At 36.3% G+C, this 22375-nt stretch overlaps 2 protein-coding genes across 3 annotated transcripts; one reads left to right on the top strand and one right to left on the bottom strand.

Moving 5' to 3' along the window:
• The first annotated feature begins 74 nt into the window (after positions 1-74).
• Positions 75-5730, top strand: LOC100264496 (triose phosphate/phosphate translocator, chloroplastic). The gene is made up of 12 exons (XM_002267729.5): positions 75-969; positions 1210-1281; positions 1834-1899; positions 2038-2116; positions 2204-2324; positions 2832-2927; positions 3257-3369; positions 4181-4258; positions 4341-4457; positions 5151-5250; positions 5334-5434; positions 5534-5730. The coding sequence occupies exons 1-12, from the start codon at positions 692-694 to the stop codon at positions 5549-5551; spliced, it is 1239 nt and encodes a 412-aa protein (XP_002267765.1). The 5' UTR covers positions 75-691; the 3' UTR covers positions 5552-5730.
• On the bottom strand, positions 4871-20522 carry LOC100249185 (pentatricopeptide repeat-containing protein At1g26460, mitochondrial). 2 transcript variants are annotated; one of them, XM_059737285.1, is made up of 7 exons: positions 19787-20517; positions 17522-17744; positions 16936-17418; positions 7356-7562; positions 6698-6835; positions 6407-6595; positions 4871-5592 (listed from the first exon to the last, which is right to left on the bottom strand). In XM_059737285.1, the coding sequence occupies exons 1-6, from the start codon at positions 20398-20400 to the stop codon at positions 6410-6412; spliced, it is 1851 nt and encodes a 616-aa protein (XP_059593268.1). In that variant the 5' UTR covers positions 20401-20517; the 3' UTR covers positions 4871-5592; positions 6407-6409. The 2 variants fall into 2 exon arrangements, with proteins under 2 accessions (XP_059593268.1, XP_002274321.2); XM_002274285.5 differs by lacking the exon at positions 4871-5592 and adding an exon at positions 5897-6215 and having other exon boundaries at positions 19787-20522.
• Between the last annotated feature and the right edge of the window lie 1853 nt (positions 20523-22375).

The raw sequence follows: 22375 nt of genomic DNA, 5'->3' as shown, positions 1-22375 counted from the left end.
TCACACAAAAATAAGAAAAGAAGGGAATCCCAAATAAGATATTTCATTTTTCAGCCATCATCCCAGTTAAATCATGATCATAAATTTTAAAAAAAATCATTATTAATGGAATGAAAACCTACTCTTATCAAAATAAGAACATCACTTTATCAACTTCCTTTATTTTATTTTCATGGAAGGCATCATGTTGTGGGGACTTCCATTTGAATGGGGACTTCAATTACTTTTTTAAGCAAATAAGCAATCATGGCTATTAGAAAATATAAAAAAAAAAATAGTAGATATGTCATATGCGTACGCATTATTTTTTTATTTATTAAAATTACTGTTTTTTTTTCATTTATACCAACCGACTTTTGGGTTGGTAGGGACGCTACGGCCATGATAGGACGAGGCAAACCAGACAAACCTCCTCTCTCTCTTCCTTTCTCTCTCTCTCCTCCATGTGATAGGCTGATAGCCACATTATTGTTATTATAGTGAGTTTCACTCTCAATTCCTCATCACCAACATTACTTAATGGAGGAGCTTGTTTTTCTTGTTTTTCACAATTTTCTCCCCTGCTTTCTTCACTCCTCCATTCCAACTTCATCAATGACTTCCATCTTCTTCGGCTCACCAAAATCCAGTTCCCGTTTCAGTTGGTTGCTCCTCATGTAGATTTAGAGTCCTGCATTGTGGTTTGTTTCTGATGGCTTTGACGGCTGCTTCAGCTTCTTGCTCTCGGCTTTTGTCTTCTCTGCCCTTGTCTCCGAGGGGAATTTCAGGAAACTATGGACTACTCAGGATCAGAACAGTTGTTTCTCAGAGACCCTTTTCGCCGTTGCCGGAGATTCGGGCGTCTCCGGATCCGATTGATTTTTCCGGCAGGTGCTTGAGATTTGGCGGTTGGAATGAGATGTTGAGGAGGCGAGGCAGCAAGGGGGGAGAACTCGGGGTTCCAGCAGCTGCAGCTGCAGATGCGGATGGGTTGGGCTTCGTCACACCCTCATTTGTCTTTTTATGTTGTTTGGTTGGATGGAAAATGGAGGAAAAGAAAAAAAGCCATGTAAACTGAAGCATTATGCTTCGGTTGGTGGGTAGACTGGTGGTGGAGTGTTATGAAGATAATTACAAATTCCTTGACTTTCCCACATTTTCCCTTCTACCAAATTTAGCATATTGCCCATTGCTATTGTTATAAATTGATACTCAGATTTGTAATTGCAGAGTTGTAGAGCCTGCCAAGAGCTTGTCGGAGAGATTCCCGGCGCTGGTCACCGGATCCTTTTTCATGACATGGTAGGCTTATCTGCATATAACTGGACACCGTTTTGTTTGACAGCTCATAGGGATAAAAGTGCTTTCTGGAACCACTTGTCTAATTGGAAGTTGGAAATATACTTCCATTAACCCATGGAAACTCCTTTAATCTTCAGCTTCAGATCTGTGCCTTTTCAAAAGAATGTGTGCCTATCACAACCAATGAATGTCCCCCAGTTGGTGGTAGATCTGAATAGTCAAGAGAAGTCCACTAAGAATATAGTGTCAGCGTCCATGGGATTACAGGGCGGTTAGAGCAATCACTCAAGCTCCCACATTAAGCTACGGCTTGATTCTGATATCATTTGTATCCATTCATTCTTATGTCAATTAGGGACAGAGGTTTCTAATACTATTCAAGTGATAGACTCTTTTAACCACGTGAATGCTGTTTTAAGCTTGTGAGCTTTGACCCAAAGCGGCGGGTTTTTACATATGTTTCATTCACACTGAGGGTTTTAGGAAATTGTTGCTAACTGGACTACTGAATACAAGCTATGATTCCCCAATCAGTTAATGTTATCTATGCAGGTATTTTTCGAATATCGTCTTCAACATACTCAACAAGAAGGTTTATAATTATTTCCCGTACCCACGGTTAGTATGTCTCTGCTAAATTTTGTCCTTTCAAGCCTTTATGATTTCCATCTGCAACTAGTTAAATTGCTTTATAATATACAGGTTGAATCTATAATCCCCATCTCACAATTAGAAGAGCTTTTTCCCATTTTGCAGCTTTGTTGCTTTTATCCATCTCCTGGTGGGTGTGATCTACTGTCTTGTCTGTTGGTCTCTTGGCTTACCAAAACGTGCTGTAAGTCCCTATTTTCATGTTCATTGCTATTATCCTTAAGGTACATTTATGATTTTAATTGAATTAACTGTGTTTTTATGAAACCAGCCGATCGATAAGGAGTTCCTGCTGCTCCTCACTCCTGTTGCCTTCTGCCATGCCCTTGGACATGTTATGACTAATGTATCATTTGCATCTGTGGCTGTGTCATTCACACACACTATCAAAGGTTAAGAAATATGCAGAAATGCCTCAATACCTGAAGCTCATTGTATCAATATTATGTTGATAGTTATGAAAATGTGCTAGCATTTCACATCTGTTTTTGGGTATGTTTTTTTGAATGATTTCATAAAGACCGTCAAGCCCAATTTTTGTGCTAATTGCCTACTCAGTATCTGCAACCTTGAAATCTGCTGTCTGGTTCTGAGCGTCTTGTATCAGCCTAGGGTGTTCTAGAGCTGAGGCTGATATCAACCAACCTGTTTGAATCATTTGCTGTCAGTCCCACATTCACCATGTAGAAATGGTCATGACTGAGAGTGGTGAACGTACTAATGTTCATTTAGAACTAGGTACTTCAATTGATTGACAAGCTTTTACTTCACCATGTTCAATATGGTGATAAGGCTTGGGAATTCTGTTATGTAGCTTAGCGGTTCAATTAAGTTGGGAAACAATTGAGATTATGATAGTTTCTTGCTTCTAACTAATTATTTCGATGTTTATTCTGCAGCCCTCGAGCCATTCTTCAATGCTGCGGCTTCTCAATTTGTTTTAGGCCACCAGATTCCCTTCCCCCTCTGGCTGTCATTGGCCCCTGTTGTTTTTGGTATCTCTATGGATTCTATTCTTCTTCCTTTTACTTTCTTCAGTTCTCGTTAGTCTAAAATGAACATTGGATGTCCTCAGACCTACCATGTTGGACAAATTATCTAAGACATAATGGTGATGTTGTTGCTAGAAGGGCAAGAAAGGAGAATCATTTATATAGAGATAAAAGATATGCTCATATGTCTTGATGTTTATTTGTTCGTTTTAAGTATCTGAATAAATACTTCGACATGGCAGGTCTGTTAAGTTCATTTGTGTCAGCATGTTCCATATAATTATGCCTCTAGACTCCGAAATCACTGAATTGCTTCTTAACTTTTCGTTTAGGTGTATCAATGGCATCACTCACTGAACTTTCTTTCAACTGGACTGGTTTCATCAGTGCAATGGTTGCAAATTTTGCTTTTACCTACAGAAGTTTATATTTAAAGAAAGCAATGGTAAGATCTTTAAGGCACTGTCTTCTTTCTGTGTCTTCGATGTTCTATTTCCATTTTATAGGTTGTGAGAGTGTTTCTATAGAAGGTGGGGAGTTGAACCGTGAAATTGTGAAATTTCCTTTGTTTTTGCTCATCCATGTGTCTAATTTTGATGCAGTGATGAAATGCTTTCTAAAGCTCAGAATGCATCCTCAGGAGACTACTGGGTTTGAGTTGAACCGTCTAATAAGATTCCAACAGAAATGAATCTTGAAGTATCCAAGAAAACCAGGACTTCATAGCCCTTTTGCCCTTGTAGCCCAACTCATTTTACAGCCCATCCCATGGAAAAACCTTTTATATGGGCCTCTTTGAAATTGTAGAATGGAATTGATGATTTGCGTGTGGTCATCTCCATCCACACTGTTAACCTATGTTACATGGGTTTGGGATATGAGGGTGTCGGGTTTAGGTGTCTGATCCTTCACTTTTCAAAGCTTAGGACATAGGAACAGTTGAAACATAATCTTGAATGGTACTCGGATACCATCCTTGATAAGAACAAAATTTATTAGTATCTAAAGCAAAATAGGAATATTTGAAAATGATACCCACACCTACAACACTATCAAGTCGTGTCGAAACAGCACATTGGATGAAGTTGAAGAGTCCAGGTACCACAGCTATTGACCAACCCACATGCACACAACCTACGCATATGCATGTCCTCATTTGTCGAATCATTCAAGAAGATACGTTGATTGGGTTGAAAATTTACCAATTTAGCATGTTTTCTTGCTATGCTTCTTACTTGTTTTTCGGTTTTTAACAGACAGGGATGGACAGTGCAAATGTGTGCGCTTATACTGCAATGATCGCCCTTGTGTTTTGCTTCCCACCTGCACTACTTGTATGTTTCCGTATCACATAGACCAAGTGAAGTTATGACATTTCTTGTTTGTTGAAGATTCTCCTGATGTAAACACTTTCAGATTGATGGGCCTCAGCTGATGCAACATGGGTTCAGGGACGCTATTGCTAAAGTGGGTCTAGCTAAATTAGTGTCTGATTTATTCTGGGTTGGATTGTTTTTCCATTTGGACAATCAGGTATGTGACTTTCTTCCCTTCTTTATAGATACCAAGTAGCAATTGACGTTGGTGGGTCATATTTATGTAATGTCGAAACCTAAACATTCTATGTAACATATATCAATCAAAACCCGATAAGAATAATAATCAAGTTAAAAACATAAATCCAAATATTGCTTAATTATTAAACCAGTAACACATTATATAGCCAATTTAACACATTTACTTATCAAGTCTTGTTATTTAATAATAAAATTGAGTTAGATTTTATATAAATCTATATACTTAATATATCAACCAGACGTTTATTACTTAATTGACATATTTATTTAAAAATAAATTTAAAATGAATCAAATAACTTAAAGTTATAATTAATCAATTAACTTATTTATTTAAAAGTAAATTTAAAATAAGTCAAATATATATCAAATAATTTAAAATTATAATTAGATTAATCAATACTATTATTAAATAGGTCCATTCAAGTTAAATTCATGTTATATAAATAGACATGAAATTGATCCAAACTCAATTATGTTCAACTCAAACTTTTGAAAAACATATAGACTTTGAATCATGTTGACAGCTCGTATCAAATTTTACTACTCCTATTCATAGATGAAGACCTTAGTGTACCATATCCAGAAAATCAGGACCTCATTTTCACCATGACTTCTGGTTCTTTTAACATTCGAGCTTTACCATTACAGCTTGCTGTCAGCACCTTGGAACGGGTTTCGCCGCTCACACATGCAGTTGGAAGTGTGTTGAAGCGAGTGGTCGTCATTGTGTTGTCTACCATTGTATTTGGTATGAACTCATTGCTTTCAATCCAAAATTTACCAAACAGGTTCTTTTATATTGAATTCTTTTGTGGTTGAAAAATCTGGCAGGTAATAAGATCACGACGCAGACTGCGATCGGTACTGCAATAGCCATTACTGGCGTTGCCATCTACTCCCTCATAAGGGCAAATATGGAGGAAGAAAACCAGGTTAGAGCTTATCATCAGATTTTGCTCTTTCCAAAGCTAAGGTACCTTTCTTCCATTTTTTGCATTTGACTCACAAAGTTCTCTCTTCTGCTGTTGCAGAATGCTGCGGCAACTTAAGCATCATAGAACTGGTGGATTTACTCCCACGTCTCACAGCCCTGCATAATACCAAAATAAGTAAATAAAGGGGGTCATTGTAAACAGGACTTTTTTTTTTTTTTCTTTTGCGTGAAATCAGATGTATAATTTTTTTCTTGTGTCAGATTTTTATCATATTCCGAGTTGAGTTGAGTTAATGCCGATTGTTCAAATTTTTGCTTTGACCAACCCAGAAAGCAATCAGATCCCAACCCAGCAATGAATCAGGACCGGTCCTGTATACTAGAAATGAATGAAAAAGAATTGACTATTAAAGGAACAAGAAGCACAGGCACAAATTATGCATCAGGGCAGAAATCAAAATGAACCTAAAACCCTAGGATGGAAATATTGATTATTATGGATGCGGCCCTACATCCCTAAAAATTATTGGCGATATTCAAGTGTCTGATTTGGATTAACATTGCGTCATCCCTTTAGTTTTCCTCAAAAATCGCAAAAAGAATACAAAAACAAGGTGTTAGGAGGCTACACTCTAGTATTCCTCCAGCTAAGACTCAAAATTGAGTACAATCTGGTAATTTACAAACATGGAGGAATATTCAAGGGAAAACCAAGGTTGGCATCGCCAAATGTTGCATGGGAATGCCACGATCCAAAGAGAAGAGAAGCAAAAGCAAACCTGAGAGCAGAATAATACGAGTTAATACTGCAACATCATGAAACTGAATCAATGGACTCAGGAAAACAGTACTAGACTGGGAACAAGATGGCAAAAAAGGATGGTTTTCAGAACTGCAAGTTCTTCTGAACGATCGTACAAGATATTAAAGTCATTACATTGTTCGATTTATGAACTACGTCAGAATTTACCTATCAAGCATACTCGGTGTTGTACGCAAGGTTGAACAGCATGTCTCTGCGATTTTCTGTGCCCATACGGATCTTAAACTTTCTCGCCAGGGACTCCACCTGGTCATTACTCTCGTAGTCCATTTCCCTAATGCATCGTCTTCTCACCTTTTTAAGTATCTCTTTCGATGGTGCAAATCCAGCATTTATCTGTACATGCAGTTTGTTATGTTACCATAAATCATTTGTAAAAGGGATGGCATCCAACATTGATAACAAAAGCCAGCTGATTAAGCAGGAAGGATATTTTACCATCTCTTCAATCACAGAGAGAGCAGCTTTTTGATCTCGGTTGATGAGATGAGCATCCACAAGCAATGAAAATGACATTGCATTTGGTTTTATGCCCAGACTGGTTAAGTGCTCAAACACCCTTGAAGCTTCAAATGTCTGTTACAGGAAAAGCTCTCTACTTAGTACTCTAGAACTACTCCAGCAGATAAAACAAAAGTTTATGAGCGTGTTTAATTTCTTGCATTTGTAGGAGTGTCATGATGCTTACAAGGCTGTGACTCAGGCATATATGTGGGCCCTGAAAGTACATGGCTGCTGTCTGCTTCTCACACAATCAGAAACAAACCCCCACCCAAATTTGGAAATGAAGGGAAAAAAAGAATTTGTTCCAGGGAATTTACCAAAATTAGTTTTGCCTCTCCAGCAAATATTGCTACAATGATCTAGTCATGAGACTTTTGGTATTTTCACCAAGTAAATTATTAACAGAACCAGAATCACATGCATAACATGAGATACAAAATGGCTCGATACTCACATGAAGGAAGAATGTACGTGCATGACATGTGTGTTTGTGTGAGTGCATGTGTGTATCTAAATAGTGCTTGTACAAGTAGATACATAGATGCATAGAAGGAGAGAAAAAGAGGGAGAATTCATTCATAAGATGACCCACCTTCTTGAGCTTTCCAAATGCATACATCAAAGCATTGTATGAATGTATATCAGGGGTCAATCCAAAAGAAGAACCAATTGCCTCAAAAGTCTGGTAGGCCCTGTCAAGGTCCCATATATTCGCACAACCTAAAATAACACAATTCAGAGCAGCAACAGACTTGTAAGGAGGGTCTGCACGGCTCAGATTCTCCAATTGAAAATAAACCTGATACATATTTTAACAATGCAAAGTTAGCAAACAAATCATAATTAAACAGGAGTACAGGCAGTACTACAGATGCATTTCAGCATCTAGTTCGGTAGAATGATGCTTTGGACAGAAGAATGAACAACAACAGTGAACTAAACTTTGTTATAATATAAAATCAGAACTAGAAATCGCATTTAACTTCATTCTGTCCTTCAACAGCCATAACTGACAGCACAAGGACACAAATAAAAGTTTCAATCATTGGCAGAGTGACCTTGAAAATCCTGAAACTCGATGAAGTGTGGCTATGAAGATGAGGGTCATGAGACTGATGGCAATGTGCCACAATACACACACAAAAAAAAAAAGGAAGGTCTGAAACAGGGCATGAAAGAAACAAGTACAGAAGAAAATTTGTAACTCGGTTCTGTACATCACAATCATTTTCTGCTTTCCTTTTTTTTTGATAACCAATCATTTTCTGCTTTCCTTAACATGCATTGCTTTTGTTTTTTTCTTTTCCACATCAGAAGATAGATGGAAAGAATATGTACACATATACAAAACACATCAATGCAGAAGAAGACCAAACAAAAGTCATTCATTATCTTCGTTCATCACTTGTGTACCAAAACTTCCATGTCTTTTTTTATTCTTTTTTTGATAAGCACACAGAAAAACATTATAGATAGAGAAAAGGGTGGTAAAAAAGGGAAGGCTAAAGCTCGCCAATGTACACCAAGAGTATACAAAGGGAACCAAGCAAAAAGAACAAAGAAAGGATGGCAAACAAAGGAAAAACACCACCTGCCCACAACTACATAGCTTCTGGCCAATCAATAAAATAAATGAAAGACAGTATTTCTTTCTAACATGATCCAAAAAGGAAAGCATAAAAGAGGATTTTAGCAATTGATCTCAGGTTTCCACATCTTCAAAAGCCCTTCATTTTCTTTCAAGCCAAATGATCTAGAAAGGGCACAAAAGGGCAGCTAACCAAGCTTTCTTCCCACTTTTTTCCTACTTGAATCCCATTCCAGCTTAGCAACCCAAATAACCAAAAAAACCAACAGCCACAGAAATCAAGTTGTAACACAATGTAGAAGCATGTGGTCATAATCCTTCCTCCATTTTACACATAAAGCATCTATTTATTAAAGAAACCCCCCTTCTTTTCAAGGGGTCTAATGTCAAGATCCTTTCCCAAGAAGCTTCCCATGCAAAAAAACCAATTCTCATTGGGACCCACAAATTCCAAACAACTATAGCTGGGAAAGCCTTTGAACTCCCCAAGGCAAGAAAGAGTAAGAAAGCTTTAACAGTGAACTTTCCATTCCTTGAAACTGACTAAGTCATTTTATCCTCTGTATCATGCCTATCCAAATGCTTTTGAATTTTCTACAAAAATGGTTACACCATCTCTAACTCCCAATCATGGAACTGTCTTGAGAAACAAGAACTTCAATGACCAAGATACCCATCTTTTCAAGGGGCCTAATGTCAAGATCCTTTCCCAAGAAGCTTCCCATGCAAAAAAACCAATTCTCATTGGGACCCACAAATTCCAAACAACTATAGCTAAGAAAGCCTTTCAACTCCCTAAGGCAAGAAAGAGTAAGAAAGTTTTAACAGAAAACATTCCATTCCTTTTTTTTTGATAGGTAAAGAAAATTCATTAAGAGCCAAAAGGCTAGAGAAAAGGTATACACGGAGTATACCAAAAACAAAGAAGCAAAAAACAAAGGGACAAAACAAGTCTGACGCTTACTTGGTGGCTAGCCAGTCTACGAAATCTATCAAAGACAAAGTGTGTTTTTCTATATACACCCTAGCCCAATTCACAAAAGTGTACAAAAAAATGGATTTAATATCTTGATTGTTCCTCTCCATATCATCGAAGGCCCCTCCTATTCCTTTCTTTCCAAATGGTCCACATCAGGCAGAGGGGGGCAGCTCTCCAAGCTTTCTCCCTTTTCTTGCCCACAAAAGATCCATGCCAACCTAGGAGGTTTCTTTTCACAGAGGAGTGTGCATCACCCATTCCTTGAAACTGACCAAGTCATTTTATCCTCTATATCACTCCTATCCAAATGCTTTTGAATTTTCTACAAAAATGGTTACACCATCTCTAACTCCCAATCATGGAACTGTCTTGAGAAACAAGAACTTCAATAACCAAGATCCCCATCTTCCTCCCATGTATTTACTACCCACAAAACCTTTGAATTGACAATAGCAAATAAGGTGGGGAAAGACTCTTTTAGCAAGGTGTCACAGTGTCACCACACCACTTATCCAACCAAAACTTGATTCTCTTTCCATTTCAAATAATGAAGCAAACTCTACTTTTAAAAACCAACTAATTTTTTCTGATAGCTTTCCAAAAGCCAACACCATAACCTTCCAACCTCCTCCTCCTCCTTCCTCCCCAAACATCCCAACAATCACTCTCTTCCACAAAAAGTCTCTTTCCGAGGCGAATCTCCAACCCCACTTACCCAACAGCACCATGTTAAGAATAGAGAGATTCCTAATGCCCAAACCCTCTTTTCTTGTCCAAGCACACTTTAGCCTAGTTCACTAGGTGAAGTATTTTCTCTAAAGCTCCTCCACCCCATGAAAAATCTCTTTGAATCTTTGCAAGCCTTAAACTTACCCTTCTTGAAATTACTAATAAAGACATGCAATGGATAAGGAGACTAGACAAAGTGATTTTAATGAGAGTGAGTCTCCCCACTTTTGATAAGTACTATTATTTCCACAAGGCTAATCTTTTTTTAACTCTCTCCTCTACCGCTTCCCACATTGCTGCCAAGTTGAAAAGGGCTCTCAAAGGAAGACCTAAATAAATAAAGGGGAAACACCCCATCTAACAACCTAATTCACCTATCAGCTCTTCCAAAATATCAATCCTTCCCACTAGGATGATCTCTCTCTTTTCCATATTGACTTTCAACCTAGAAATCACATTACACCACATGAGAGACTAGTTCAAATACATCAAATGCTCTTCATTTGCCTCACCGAGTATGATAGTATCATCAATATATAAAAGGTGAGTCACCTCCTCTATCTTACTACCCATCCTACCCACCGAAAAAACAAAGATGAAACCTTCATCCCTTTGCTTTCACAACTAAAAGCCTCCATGACCAAGACAAATAAATAAGGGGAGAGTAGGTCACCTTGTCTCAGACCTCCATAACTTTGGAAGAAGTAGATGGGGCAAGGTTCAAAGTCGCGGTATCGATCATTGACTTGGGAGGTCCTGAGGCACATCGGTCTCGGTATCTCGGATCGGTATCGGGTGATACGCAAAAAATTTTAATTTAAGAGCTCAAAATAATTTTTAAAAATTATGAAAATTATTAAAAAATAAAATACAAATAAGTAGAATAAAAAAATTAATAAAATAAACTTCTATTATATTAAAATTATTCAAATTATAATAAAAGCATATTTTTGGGATGATTTATAATAATATTAAAAATCTTTAAAATATTTTAATTTAATTACTTGATGATAAATATTTCTTATTGAAGATGAAAATAATAAAAAGTAAATTTTTTAATAAAAAATTATTTAAATTAAATATTTTGAATTTTTTAAAAATATTTTCAATTATTAAAAAAATAAAACCATGATTCATCTTTAAAAAAATAAATATAATTTTTCTTATGAAATATATTCATTAATTTTAATTTTTATATAAATATTCATTTCGTATTTATTTGATATAAGTCTAATATTTATTATTTATTTTTTATCATTATAATTTTTATCAAATTATTTAAAATCCATATCCCACCAAATACTCATAATCTAATTAAAAAATAAATACATATTATTTAAAACCTAAATCCTCGTCGCAGATACCCATAACCCTCCGGTCAAACACCTATCTGTATCAAAGATACCCATTTCATTGGCAAATGGTTGAGATGCGTGAAATGGTTTTGGAAAGCGGTTTGACAGATACCATGAGTTAGGACAGCATGCCTTCGGTGAAAAGCTTGGCCTTTGGATTGTGGTGCCTCAACAAGTGATTGTAGAAGCGGGATGTCAACCTACATGATCACCGGAGGCAAATCCTTGCAGAAGTTCCATAACACGGTCTGTCCCGACTGCAAACCCATCAAGACCGTCGATGATAACAGCGGTGCCGAAGTCCGGCGACTCTGCTCCTCATGTCGCTCAGTTCCATCTCCGGCGAGAACTTGGGCGATCCAAACAAGCAGGCGTGCTTCTTCGACCTCGCTGACGACTCCAAGATGCAGGGTTCTAACTCTGTATTTTTCATTTTTGTGGGTTTTGATCCTCTCATCTGATCTTCTTCACAATTTCTACTCCAACTCGGGTATCGGTCCGGTACCGGCCATGGTCGATGCGGATACGACTCGGCCGAGTCGTACTGGTCTCAACCGAAATTTTGAACCATGAGATGGGGTCCTATTCAGTAAAACTAAGAAGGAAGCTAATGACATGCATCACTTCATCCAACCCACCCACTTTTGCCCAAAACTCATCTTCACCATAACTTCTAAAAAGGAACTCCAATTAACATGATCATAAGCCTTCTAAATATCAAGTTTGCAAATAATTCCAAGAGTGGAGCTCTTTAGTCTTGAATCAATAACCTCATTTGCAATTAGGGTTGCGCCTAAAATTTGTCTTCCCTCCACAAAAGCAAGATGAAAAATCATAAACTACTTTGCCAACAATCCCCTTTAGCCTATTAGCTAATACTTTGGCTAAAAGCTTATACAACCCTCCTATCAAATTGATGGGTTTGAAATCTTTTAAATCCTATGCACCCCCATTCTTTAGAATCAAGACCAAGAAAGTAGCATTCAAACGCCTCACAAAGGAGCTTTGCTCAAATAACCCTTTGAAGAATCCCATCACCTCCAACTTAACAAAATCCCAACACTAATGCCAAAAAGTCATAGTGAAACCATTTGAACCAAGAGCTTTGTCCCCTTCTAAGCTCGATAAGGCAAAGAAAACCTCCTCCCCTAAGAAAAGAGCCTCCCAGAACCCCCACATCTGCAACTTTCTAAACAAGAAAAGACCATTCTACTGATACTAGGCCTCCAACCCCCAAAACTTCCATGTTCAAACTTCACAAAATGTTGCACCAAAAGCTCTTACTTCCAAAGTTTTACAAAAATGCTGACACATATTACTTATCAGATCATGTTGCATCTCACATCATGAATTGTGAGACACGGTGCATTGCAACTGCCAATTTCAAGTGTGTTGCATCTCACATCATGAATAGCTAGATGCTGGAAATTGCAGCTGCCCAGTCAACAGAGCAGATGCATCATTAGACATGCAGATCATGTTGCATCAGGCATATGAATTGTGCAACACAGGGAACTGCAGCTACCAAGTTAATAGGGAAACTGCCCCATTGATGTTGCATCTCACACAATGAATTTTGTGAAACAGGGACTGCAGATGCCTGGTTGACAGAGCAAGCACCCATAAAGTTTGAAAAAAACAATAGTTGGTCAGGGTCTTTTGGGACCTTTTGTGGTTAAATGAACCATTTTCTGCATTCAGCATGAAAGTTTTTCTAAGTTTTTCTAGGCCACTTTTCTGTCTCATGAAATGTCAAATATCCTTAGCATAATCTCCATATTTGCCACTTCTTTTACATCACAGATTTTGAAGGATTTGAAGACTGCTCAAGATTGAGCCATAAAAGGTGGAGTATCATACATGAGTCACCAAGGGCACATGTGGAAGACTGAAGTGAATTGCAGCTATTGATCTAATGACTATCAGGGATGTACTATTCAAGTATAATAAGTAACAACTGGCTTATCCTCTTGTACAAAAAACTAGAAGTATAACAGAGAACTGGTTTTGAAAAATTTTGAATGTGTTTTTTTTACTGAGCATAGAGCTAAGCTAAAAAATTGATATCCTTTGTCAGAACATTTTACCCTATGAGATAAGTAGTATGATCTTCATTTGTACTGGTTGTGGTTTCCATACTCGTTGGGCGTCATTGAAATTATTGGATAGAGCTACTTTGTGTCTTATGTAAAGTTTGTTTTGCTTTCTTTGGGAATGCTATAGAGCCTACTTTCTTTCTCAATCAGATTCTATAAATCTTCGAAGGATTTCACATCCTTTATTCATACATACCAAATTTAATGCAATCAATTATCTTGTTTTTTAATTAAAAAGAATGAATGGGTTGGCAAAAGAAACTAGTAATTATGTTTTCTGATGATTAAAGCAAGAGAATATTATAATATAAACAAGAGACACCAACAAAGCGCCCCATAATACACAGGACGTACATAACAAACGCCTCAACGCATCTCCAAAACAAGAGGGCCACCAAAAAACGTCTCCTCAATAGGAGCCCAACCAGTCTACAAAATCTACTACATACAGGAGACCAGAAACTAAAAACAAGTTAGACCAAGTCCAAAGATTACAAGAAAGAAATGTTTTAGTCTTTGCATAGAGTGATCTTCATTCTCATAAGGGAGCAGCGTGTTATGCTTTTTTCCACTTTTTACCCATGAAAGAGTCATGCCAACCTAAAAGCATCTCTCTAACCAAAAGAAGGAAAACAAAAGATGCAACAAAGCCCTTGTCTTAACATAATGAATAAGGATGTGATCAATGGAATTTTCTTCTACCTAACAAAGAAAACATTTGTTTGCCAAGGATAATATCTTCTTTAACTAATCCAAAGTTTTACCTTTGCCCAAGTAGCCTCCCATGCAAAAAAGCCTACCTTCAACGGCACCCAAGAGTTCTAAATCACACTTGCTAGAAACAAAGTTATACTTCCTGGTTCTAAAGCTAAATAGAGGGCTTAACACAGAATTGACCATCGTTCGACCTTGTCCAATTCACCTTATCTTCCTCTTCGCTACTAACTCTCCTTATTTGCAAACTCAAAAGAAACTGCTTCTCAATATTCACCACTCAATCATTTAGGAGCCTGGAAAAGCAAAGGACCTGACAACCCTCTTCTTTTGATAGGTTCCAAACATCTATCACCTAAGCCTCCTTAGAAGCAACAATAGCAAAAAGAAAAGGGAAAGGGTATCACACAGTGGCTCATCACCACACCATTTGTCCATCTAAAATCTAACCCTTCGCACATCCCCAACCGAGAAGGCAACTCTACTAGCCAAAAGATCTCAATCCTTTCTAATGGCTTTCCATAACTTTCCCTCACATCCTTGGAACACCACCCACCATCCTCTACCTTGTACTTAATAACAAATGCTTTTGGAAAAAAGAAACTCAAGTTCTTTTCCTTCCTTCTTGGCTTTGTTGATAGTATGGACATCAAGTTAGCTAGATATTGAAATTCAGATTTTTATTTTTTTTTATTCTCTATGTGCAACATGCATGCATTGTGTTTACTTGGTCACATCCTATTTTTTATTTCGGCACTTTTGTTAATATGCTCATCCTTTTTGCCTATCAAGAAAGAAAGAAAGAAATAAGAAAGGGATTGTAAGTCATCCTTGAAAGAAAGAGGGAATGAAATGAGAAGCAACTTGCTATGACTAGAATAGCAAAGGACTAACATTGGTATGTTTAGATATTTGTAAATTTTTCCATAGACATAGATAGAAGTCCATTAGATGAGGGAAAGCCTTTTAAAGTTTATTCAAGGAAGAAAGCGAAGACCTAAGTAAACTTTAAGGAAGATTAATATTAATTAGAATTGAATTGGGATTGATATTTGTTGGAGTCTAATAAGGATTAGCTAGTTAAATTATAATATAATTAGAATTTGAGTCATGATAGGTTATTAGAGTCCTAGTAGACTTTGAATGTTATAATTAGAATTAGAATCATAATAAGTTATTAGAGTCCTAGTAGACTTTGAATTTCTTAGAGAAACCTATAAATAGGCTAATCAATGTAAATCAAATGAATGAATTTGATGAATAATATTATACTTTCTTTCATTGCAAGGTTGCAAACCTCAATGGTGAGACTCCATTGATTTTCTTCTAGGTGAGACTCCTAGAAGGCCTTATTGAGACTCTAAGGTTTTCCATTTTTTCTTCATTATTTTTTCTTTCTCTCTATTTCTTATCTTATAATTTTCTCTACCATAAAATTTATTCCTTGTTCCTCTCCTTACACCCTAAAAATAAAACCCTAGCCCACCTACCCTTGAGTGTAGGCAACCATCCTAGGGTTGTCCTACATCACCATTATTTCCTAAAAAGATTAGTGTGGGACAAAACTAAATTCCATGTCTCCAACCACTCAACTTAAAATGGTCTAGGGTCAAAATTCTCTTCCACATAGCTGTCCACACGAAGAAACAACCATAAATCTTTAGTTGGGAAAACACCTTCCTCTCCAGTCATTAGCACATGGTAAGATTTCATTGAAAATTCCCTCTTATTACAGCCTTACATCTCAAAATATCTCATCTTCCTGTATGAAATAAAGATGTCAATAGCTTCCAAAGTGTCCCTTGCCAAACCTAACTCCAGACCTGGACATCACTCACAAACATCAAATTTCAAAAAGCCCTTATAACTCAACCAAAACCTCTCTGTCCACAGCAATGGAAAACAACTCAGGAAATTTGACATGCAACAGCAACTCCCCACACCATATATCATGACAAAACCTAACTCTTCGCCAATCACCCAAAGAGAAGGAAATGAACCTCACGAACTCATCCCACCCCTAATTGATGCTCTTCCATGAATCTTTACCATTGAGAGCTCCTCACTAAGTCAATAATATGGTGGACTAGACAGAAAATTAAAGCACAGAAAGAAATAAAATCCAATAATGCATGATTTGCATAATTTCAAATCTATTACTCAACAAACCATAAGCACTGGTAATATTTTCCTCTTTGCCTATAAAAAAAAAATGATAAAGGACGAGAAGGGGTTTCATGTATATGTGTGCCTGTTTGTTTTTTGACAAATAAAGGTAAGTGTATATTTTTTATGTTCCAGTTTCAGATTCATTAAGACTTTGTTTGGATCATGGAAAGTGCTATGGGAAAGAAAAAAGAATAGTCTGGTTTTCCATGGAAAATTGATGAAAATTGAAATATAATGAAAATTATTTAAGAACTTATACATTCTTAAATTCTTTATTCTCTATAGAAAAGAAGAATAATATTGGAAAAGTATGCTAGAGAAAAAATTATTGAGTTTAAGCTTTTTTTCTTCCTTTTCCATTTTTTCTCCCAATTGAGTTTCCCTTCTACTTTTCGCGATCTAAATTGAACCTAAACGACTAAAAACAATAAAAGTAAAAATAAACTACACCCTAATCAGATTTCAGTATCACTTTATGGAAAATCAACAACTATAGTAAATGAATTGTGAGAACAGAAACTTTTACAGATAAGAAGACAAACCGTGTCCAAAGTTTCAAAACCCTTCTTGGAGCTTGCCATTACCAAAGGATGTAAAGATGTAAAAGGTGAGAATATGTCCTCTTCTGCTTCTTTGGGGGAGTTCCTATAAGCGGTTTCAAACTCATGCAGAGTGCTGAATGCTCTCTGCAAATTCCCCAATGCTGCATCGGCATATATTTTTGCAAGATAAGATTCTGGTTGAGGTGCCTTCTTTTGACGCAATGATCGTCGTAGGATCGCCCATGATGCATCTAGAAGAGTAGAACTGTAAGTCCTACCAGCAGTTCCAAGTGCTGATACAACAAGCCCCTCATCCACAGAGAGTAGAACAGGGCCCCTTGCATTCTCACCCCGAGCAATCCATCTGGCCATGAATTCCAGGGCATAAAAAGCTAATTTGCTATTATCCTCTTGCATCGCAATATCTGCAATGAAGATGCACATGTTCCAGGAGGGAGAAAGAGCTTTATTCTGATCCATTGTCTGGTACACACTCCAGAGAAGCGAGGTCAGAAACAGAAACATAACCAGAAAGTGTTCCTCCTAACACAGATGATCTAGAAAAAAATTCTAATTAGTCATGTACCTTGCACCTCTCTATAATAGACACCAAAGCATCCAGCCTGCCTTTGTTAACACAACTTCTCACACACTCAGCAAAAACCCTCATTGACAACATATAACCAGATTTCAAAGTCAAATCAACATATCTCAAGGCAGCATCAATCTGGTCTGTCAAAAACAGCATACCAACAACCAATTCATATGACTCATCATCAGGCATAGATTCCTTTCCTGTCTGCAGCATCCTGATATAAATAAAGTAAAGATCCATCCATAAAAAATAATGAAAAATATGAGTGTTTGTAGGGAAAGAACCTGTGATGGAGTAAAATTTTATGCAAACAAGCAAAGTGACAAATAGAAGAACAAACTTCTCTTGTTCAAATCCAATCCAGAAATAAAAGAATATAATAAATAGAAAAACAGAGAATAAGGACTGCAAAGGACAGTCCCCTGACATAAGCATATAAACCAACTAATTTATAGTGCCTATAAAATAAAATAAAATAAAAAAGCATACAAGTCAACTAAAGGTAAATATGATTTTTTAAATAAAAAAAGATTAAATAAAAAAGTGAAATAGTCGTCTATTACCATTTTTTTTTATAGGTAAAGAAGAAAATAGTCGTCCATTATAACAGACAGCATTTAAATGCTGTTTGGGGCATTCATTTATCCCATCTTCAGATTCCTGTGATCCTCCCTTTGGCAGCCATGAGCCTTAAGACTTTGAGGGTATCCTTGTACTCTGTTTTTTCTTTTCTTTTCTTCTTCCCTTTTTTATTTTAAGCCCAATCATCAATCTTCAGTATGCACTCACTTCCGCTCTTCATAATTACTAAAGTTAAAATCATATATATGCTATGACCAACAATCCTGTGAAATTTTAAATTATATACAGTTCTAAGTTCAAAATTAGCATTTACCCTCTATTCCCACTCTTGAAAACTACATCCACAACAATCAGAACATCCACATTCTAAGATATAAATAATTAGTTCACTCATAACCAAAGCAAAAGATGAGAGCTCATGTGCACATTAATGTAAAGCCTGTTGTGATGGAAAAATCATTCATCTCTCTAATTATTTCAGTTTAGTCATGTACTTCATTAATAATATCCAACCATTACAGCCAACATCTAACGTAAACAGGTTTCACCATCTTTTGCTAGACACTTTGACTACATTTGGCTGACACGATAGGATAATATATACATATCCTAAGATATCATTGTCAATGTAGAATATGATGTTCTTGGATATTATATCATATAGAAACGATATTCTAGTTCATTATATCCAATCAGAGATGTTATAATATGATCATGTTTGATTTGTAGAAGAAATGAAAAATAAAAAGGAAAATATATTGCATATCCGTATTTGATATTTTTTAAAATAAAAAATACACCAAGTGCCATTAAAAAATGAAGAAAATGGATGAGAGGAACGAATTTAGGATCCATGGGATGTTTTTTTTTTTTTTTCTTTTTTGATAGGCAGATCCATGGGATGGATATATCTCATGAGATTTAAAAAAAAAAAAGTTGGATAAGTTATCTCATCACTTATCATATCCCATTAGTTGAACATAAGATATGAGAAATGACAAGATCTTTGATTATTATAAGGAATAATCGAGAGGTTTACTTATCTTATCCTATTTCTTATCACCAATGAGAGTTTCTCTAAACCATTTTATCAGCCACCTTCATAAATATTTCTTTATGGCCAATCTCCCAAGCATGAAGCTAATCTTGTTTTGTAAATTCTTGTCCCATATCTTAGCCTCAACTCAAACAGTAATTAAATCTTGCCATTAATGAAGCCTTAACAAATAAACTATTTTATCGATCACCTTCATAAATTTTCTTCATGGCCAATCTCCCCAAGCATGAATCTTATCTGGTTTTGTAAATTCTTGACCCATATCTTAACCTACGGAGCTTTAACAAATCCATGGCATCTAATAACAATTTTACGTGAAACTAAAAATGGAAAAATCCATGCAAATGTCTTAGGTACCAAGTTCATTTTCATTCTCCACTAATCAAGCATATCATATTCAAATTTTTTGTGTATGCTGTTTCCCAGGAAAAAAAAATTCAATGATAATTTGTTTTCCAGAAGGAACAGCCTTAATTTTCTGGAAATGGGGGTAAGTGAAAGAGAATTCTGACGTTCCATTTTCAGAAATAGACAAAAATCAACATTAATACTAAAACATTTCTTGAAAAACAATAAAAACATCACTGCGAATATAAACGGAAGAAAAGAATCCTAACCGCTGAAACAACTTCTCGGCGGCCTCGGTCTCTCTGGCTTGATACATTGCCTTCAACACTAAATTAAACGACGCCGTATTAGGAATGATGGCGTAGTCCTCCATCTGCGCCACCAGATCCAGCAGCTCCCCAGCCGAGGCGCCGATCATCAACTTCGCCCTCAAGTAATGGTTATACAAGTTCACATCCGGCTTATTCGGCTTCCCATTCTTATCAAGCGACCTAATCCAAAACTCGAACAGCTGATTCATATCCGCCCACCGCTGCGACGTCATCCAGTCGGCGAACACGTTCATCAGGCTCGGCACATCCAGCGTCTGCGACAGCGCCTGCAGCCGCGACGAAGAGGACTGGTGCAGAAATCCTAGAGGAATGATGGACTGAGCCTGGGGGATGGGGCTCCGCCAGTTCTCGTTGTAGAGCGGGCTCCCTGAGGCGGGGTTGGGAGGAAGTGGAGTGGGAGATGGCGGGGGGAGGCTGGGCTCGGCCAGTTGGGGTTCCTGGGAGAGGAATGTGAAGGTGGAAATGGAAGCTTTAAAGGGATTATTGTGGTGGTTTAGGGTTTTGAGGAGGGTTTTACGGGCTCTGGAGAGGATCGCCATTTGGGACGCCATTGATAAGCTCCGCTCAGTTCAGAGGTTTCATCGAGAGTACTGACAGAAGCGAAGGAAAAATGGTAGTGACGAAGTCGAGCTAGGGTTAGGATGGGAATGGATTGCATTTGAAGGCCCACTATACAATGGGCCTGGTCTTGCAACGTTATTATTTCAAATATTGGCCCAATAGTCCCCGTCAACCGGGTGGCCTATGATTCCAGCACAGCACAACCGAAAATCCAACTATTGTGACTTGTGAGTGGGCAGGGTTGAATCATTCCTTGACATTTGAGACTGGGCTTGGAGAAGAACTCCTCTGCGGATTCAACTTGGCCCGATCTGGACAATTATTTTTATCATGCAGACTGAGCTAAGTGGAAATTTGAAGAACAAAAGCTGTTTCTGGAAATGTTTTCAAAGCTAAAAAATCACTTTTGATAATTATTTTTTAAAACCATTTTTTCAATGATATGTGAAATAAAAATCCATTGGAGAACTTAAAATATTCTTAATCTAATTTTTTATGTTTTTAAATAATATTAAAAATAACTTTTATCTAAAGTATTTTGTTTTCAATTATCCATCATATTTAGATAATTATTTTTTAAAATAATTTTCAGAAAATAAGTGAAAACAACTAAATACATTATAAAAAAACACGTGATTTTTGGGCAAGATAATATGTAACAATACAAAATTTGGTTTTGATTGGTGGTTTGAAATTAATCCACACCCACTTGCTTAGAGAAGTGGAAGATTTAAGTAATAATATGGATCATATCATATTGAGTAGCTATGAAGTGTCACTGCCTTTATGGTGGGTCCTTTCACTCGTCTATAACCCAACAAAAAAAAACAATCATACATCACACACATGATACATCTCAATTTAACCAAAAGATAATTTTAGGAAAGCTATGTGAACTGAAGTTGATGGAGAATGTACATACCCTTTTGGATTCTTCCACTTCTTTTGGAAAAATTAATAATATTTCTATTAAAAACAAATTTCAGAACATGGAAATTACTTTAAATTTTAAAGAAAACAGTAAATAATGGTTATTATAAATTGAATTATTTATTTAATTTTTGGTTTGAAAAATAAATGACACTAAAGTCTTGTTTGGGAAGCCTCTTAAAAGTTAGTTGAAACTTTTCAATAACATTTATCTGTCCATCTAGCTCATGCTTCTCAATGACGTTTACATCTTTTTAGAAAAATTGAAAAGTTCTACTTTTGCTTGAATATGATAAAGATAAAATATATATTTTTATTTAATTATAAGAAGAAGCCTTTTTTAAAATATATAGAAGAGTTTTTTTTTAATAGAAATTTTATATTTGATAATATTTTTCAAAAGCATTTTCAAAAAACAATTAGTTGAGGGATGAATAGTCCGAAAATCATTTTTCTCATTATATAACCTATAATAAAAAGTATTAAGAGTATGTTTTGTAATGATTCTATGAAGTGTTTTTAATACTTGAAAATTTTTATTTTTTAAATATTAAAAATATCGAAAACACTTTTAATCTGTGGCACGCTAAGCATTATTAGTAAAAGCACTTTAGAATGACTCCATGAATGCTAATAATACACTTTAGAATATAAAATTGATTGCCCACCTTTTTTTTCTTTTTTTTCTTTTTTTTACTTTTTTTAACCATTTTACTGTTGAAGGCAAAAGTTAGCAACTTAGCATTGCTCCAAACCTGCCCTTGAAATAACGTAAAGGGCAATAAAAGTGTGGAAGCACAACATAAAGTAATTTTATAAGCAGTATAATGTTACAATGAAGCCGTCTATTGAAAGTTGACAAGAATAATTTTTCTCCAATATTAAAGATGGGCCTACTGGCCCACCAACTCTTTTCCTTCAAATTCATCTGCATATATCTTAAACATACATGCATATGCTCATGTCTCTTGCCAATCAGTTGGAGCATTTTTTTTCTAATTAATTTTATGATTAAAATAGCTCATCTAAAAAGTC

This window comes from Vitis vinifera, chromosome 1, assembly GCF_030704535.1.
Source record: "Vitis vinifera cultivar Pinot Noir 40024 chromosome 1, ASM3070453v1".
Taxonomy (NCBI): Eukaryota; Viridiplantae; Streptophyta; class Magnoliopsida; order Vitales; family Vitaceae; genus Vitis; species Vitis vinifera.
The sequence above is the reverse complement of the archived record's forward strand: the minus strand, read 5'-3'. Positions and strand labels throughout refer to the sequence as shown.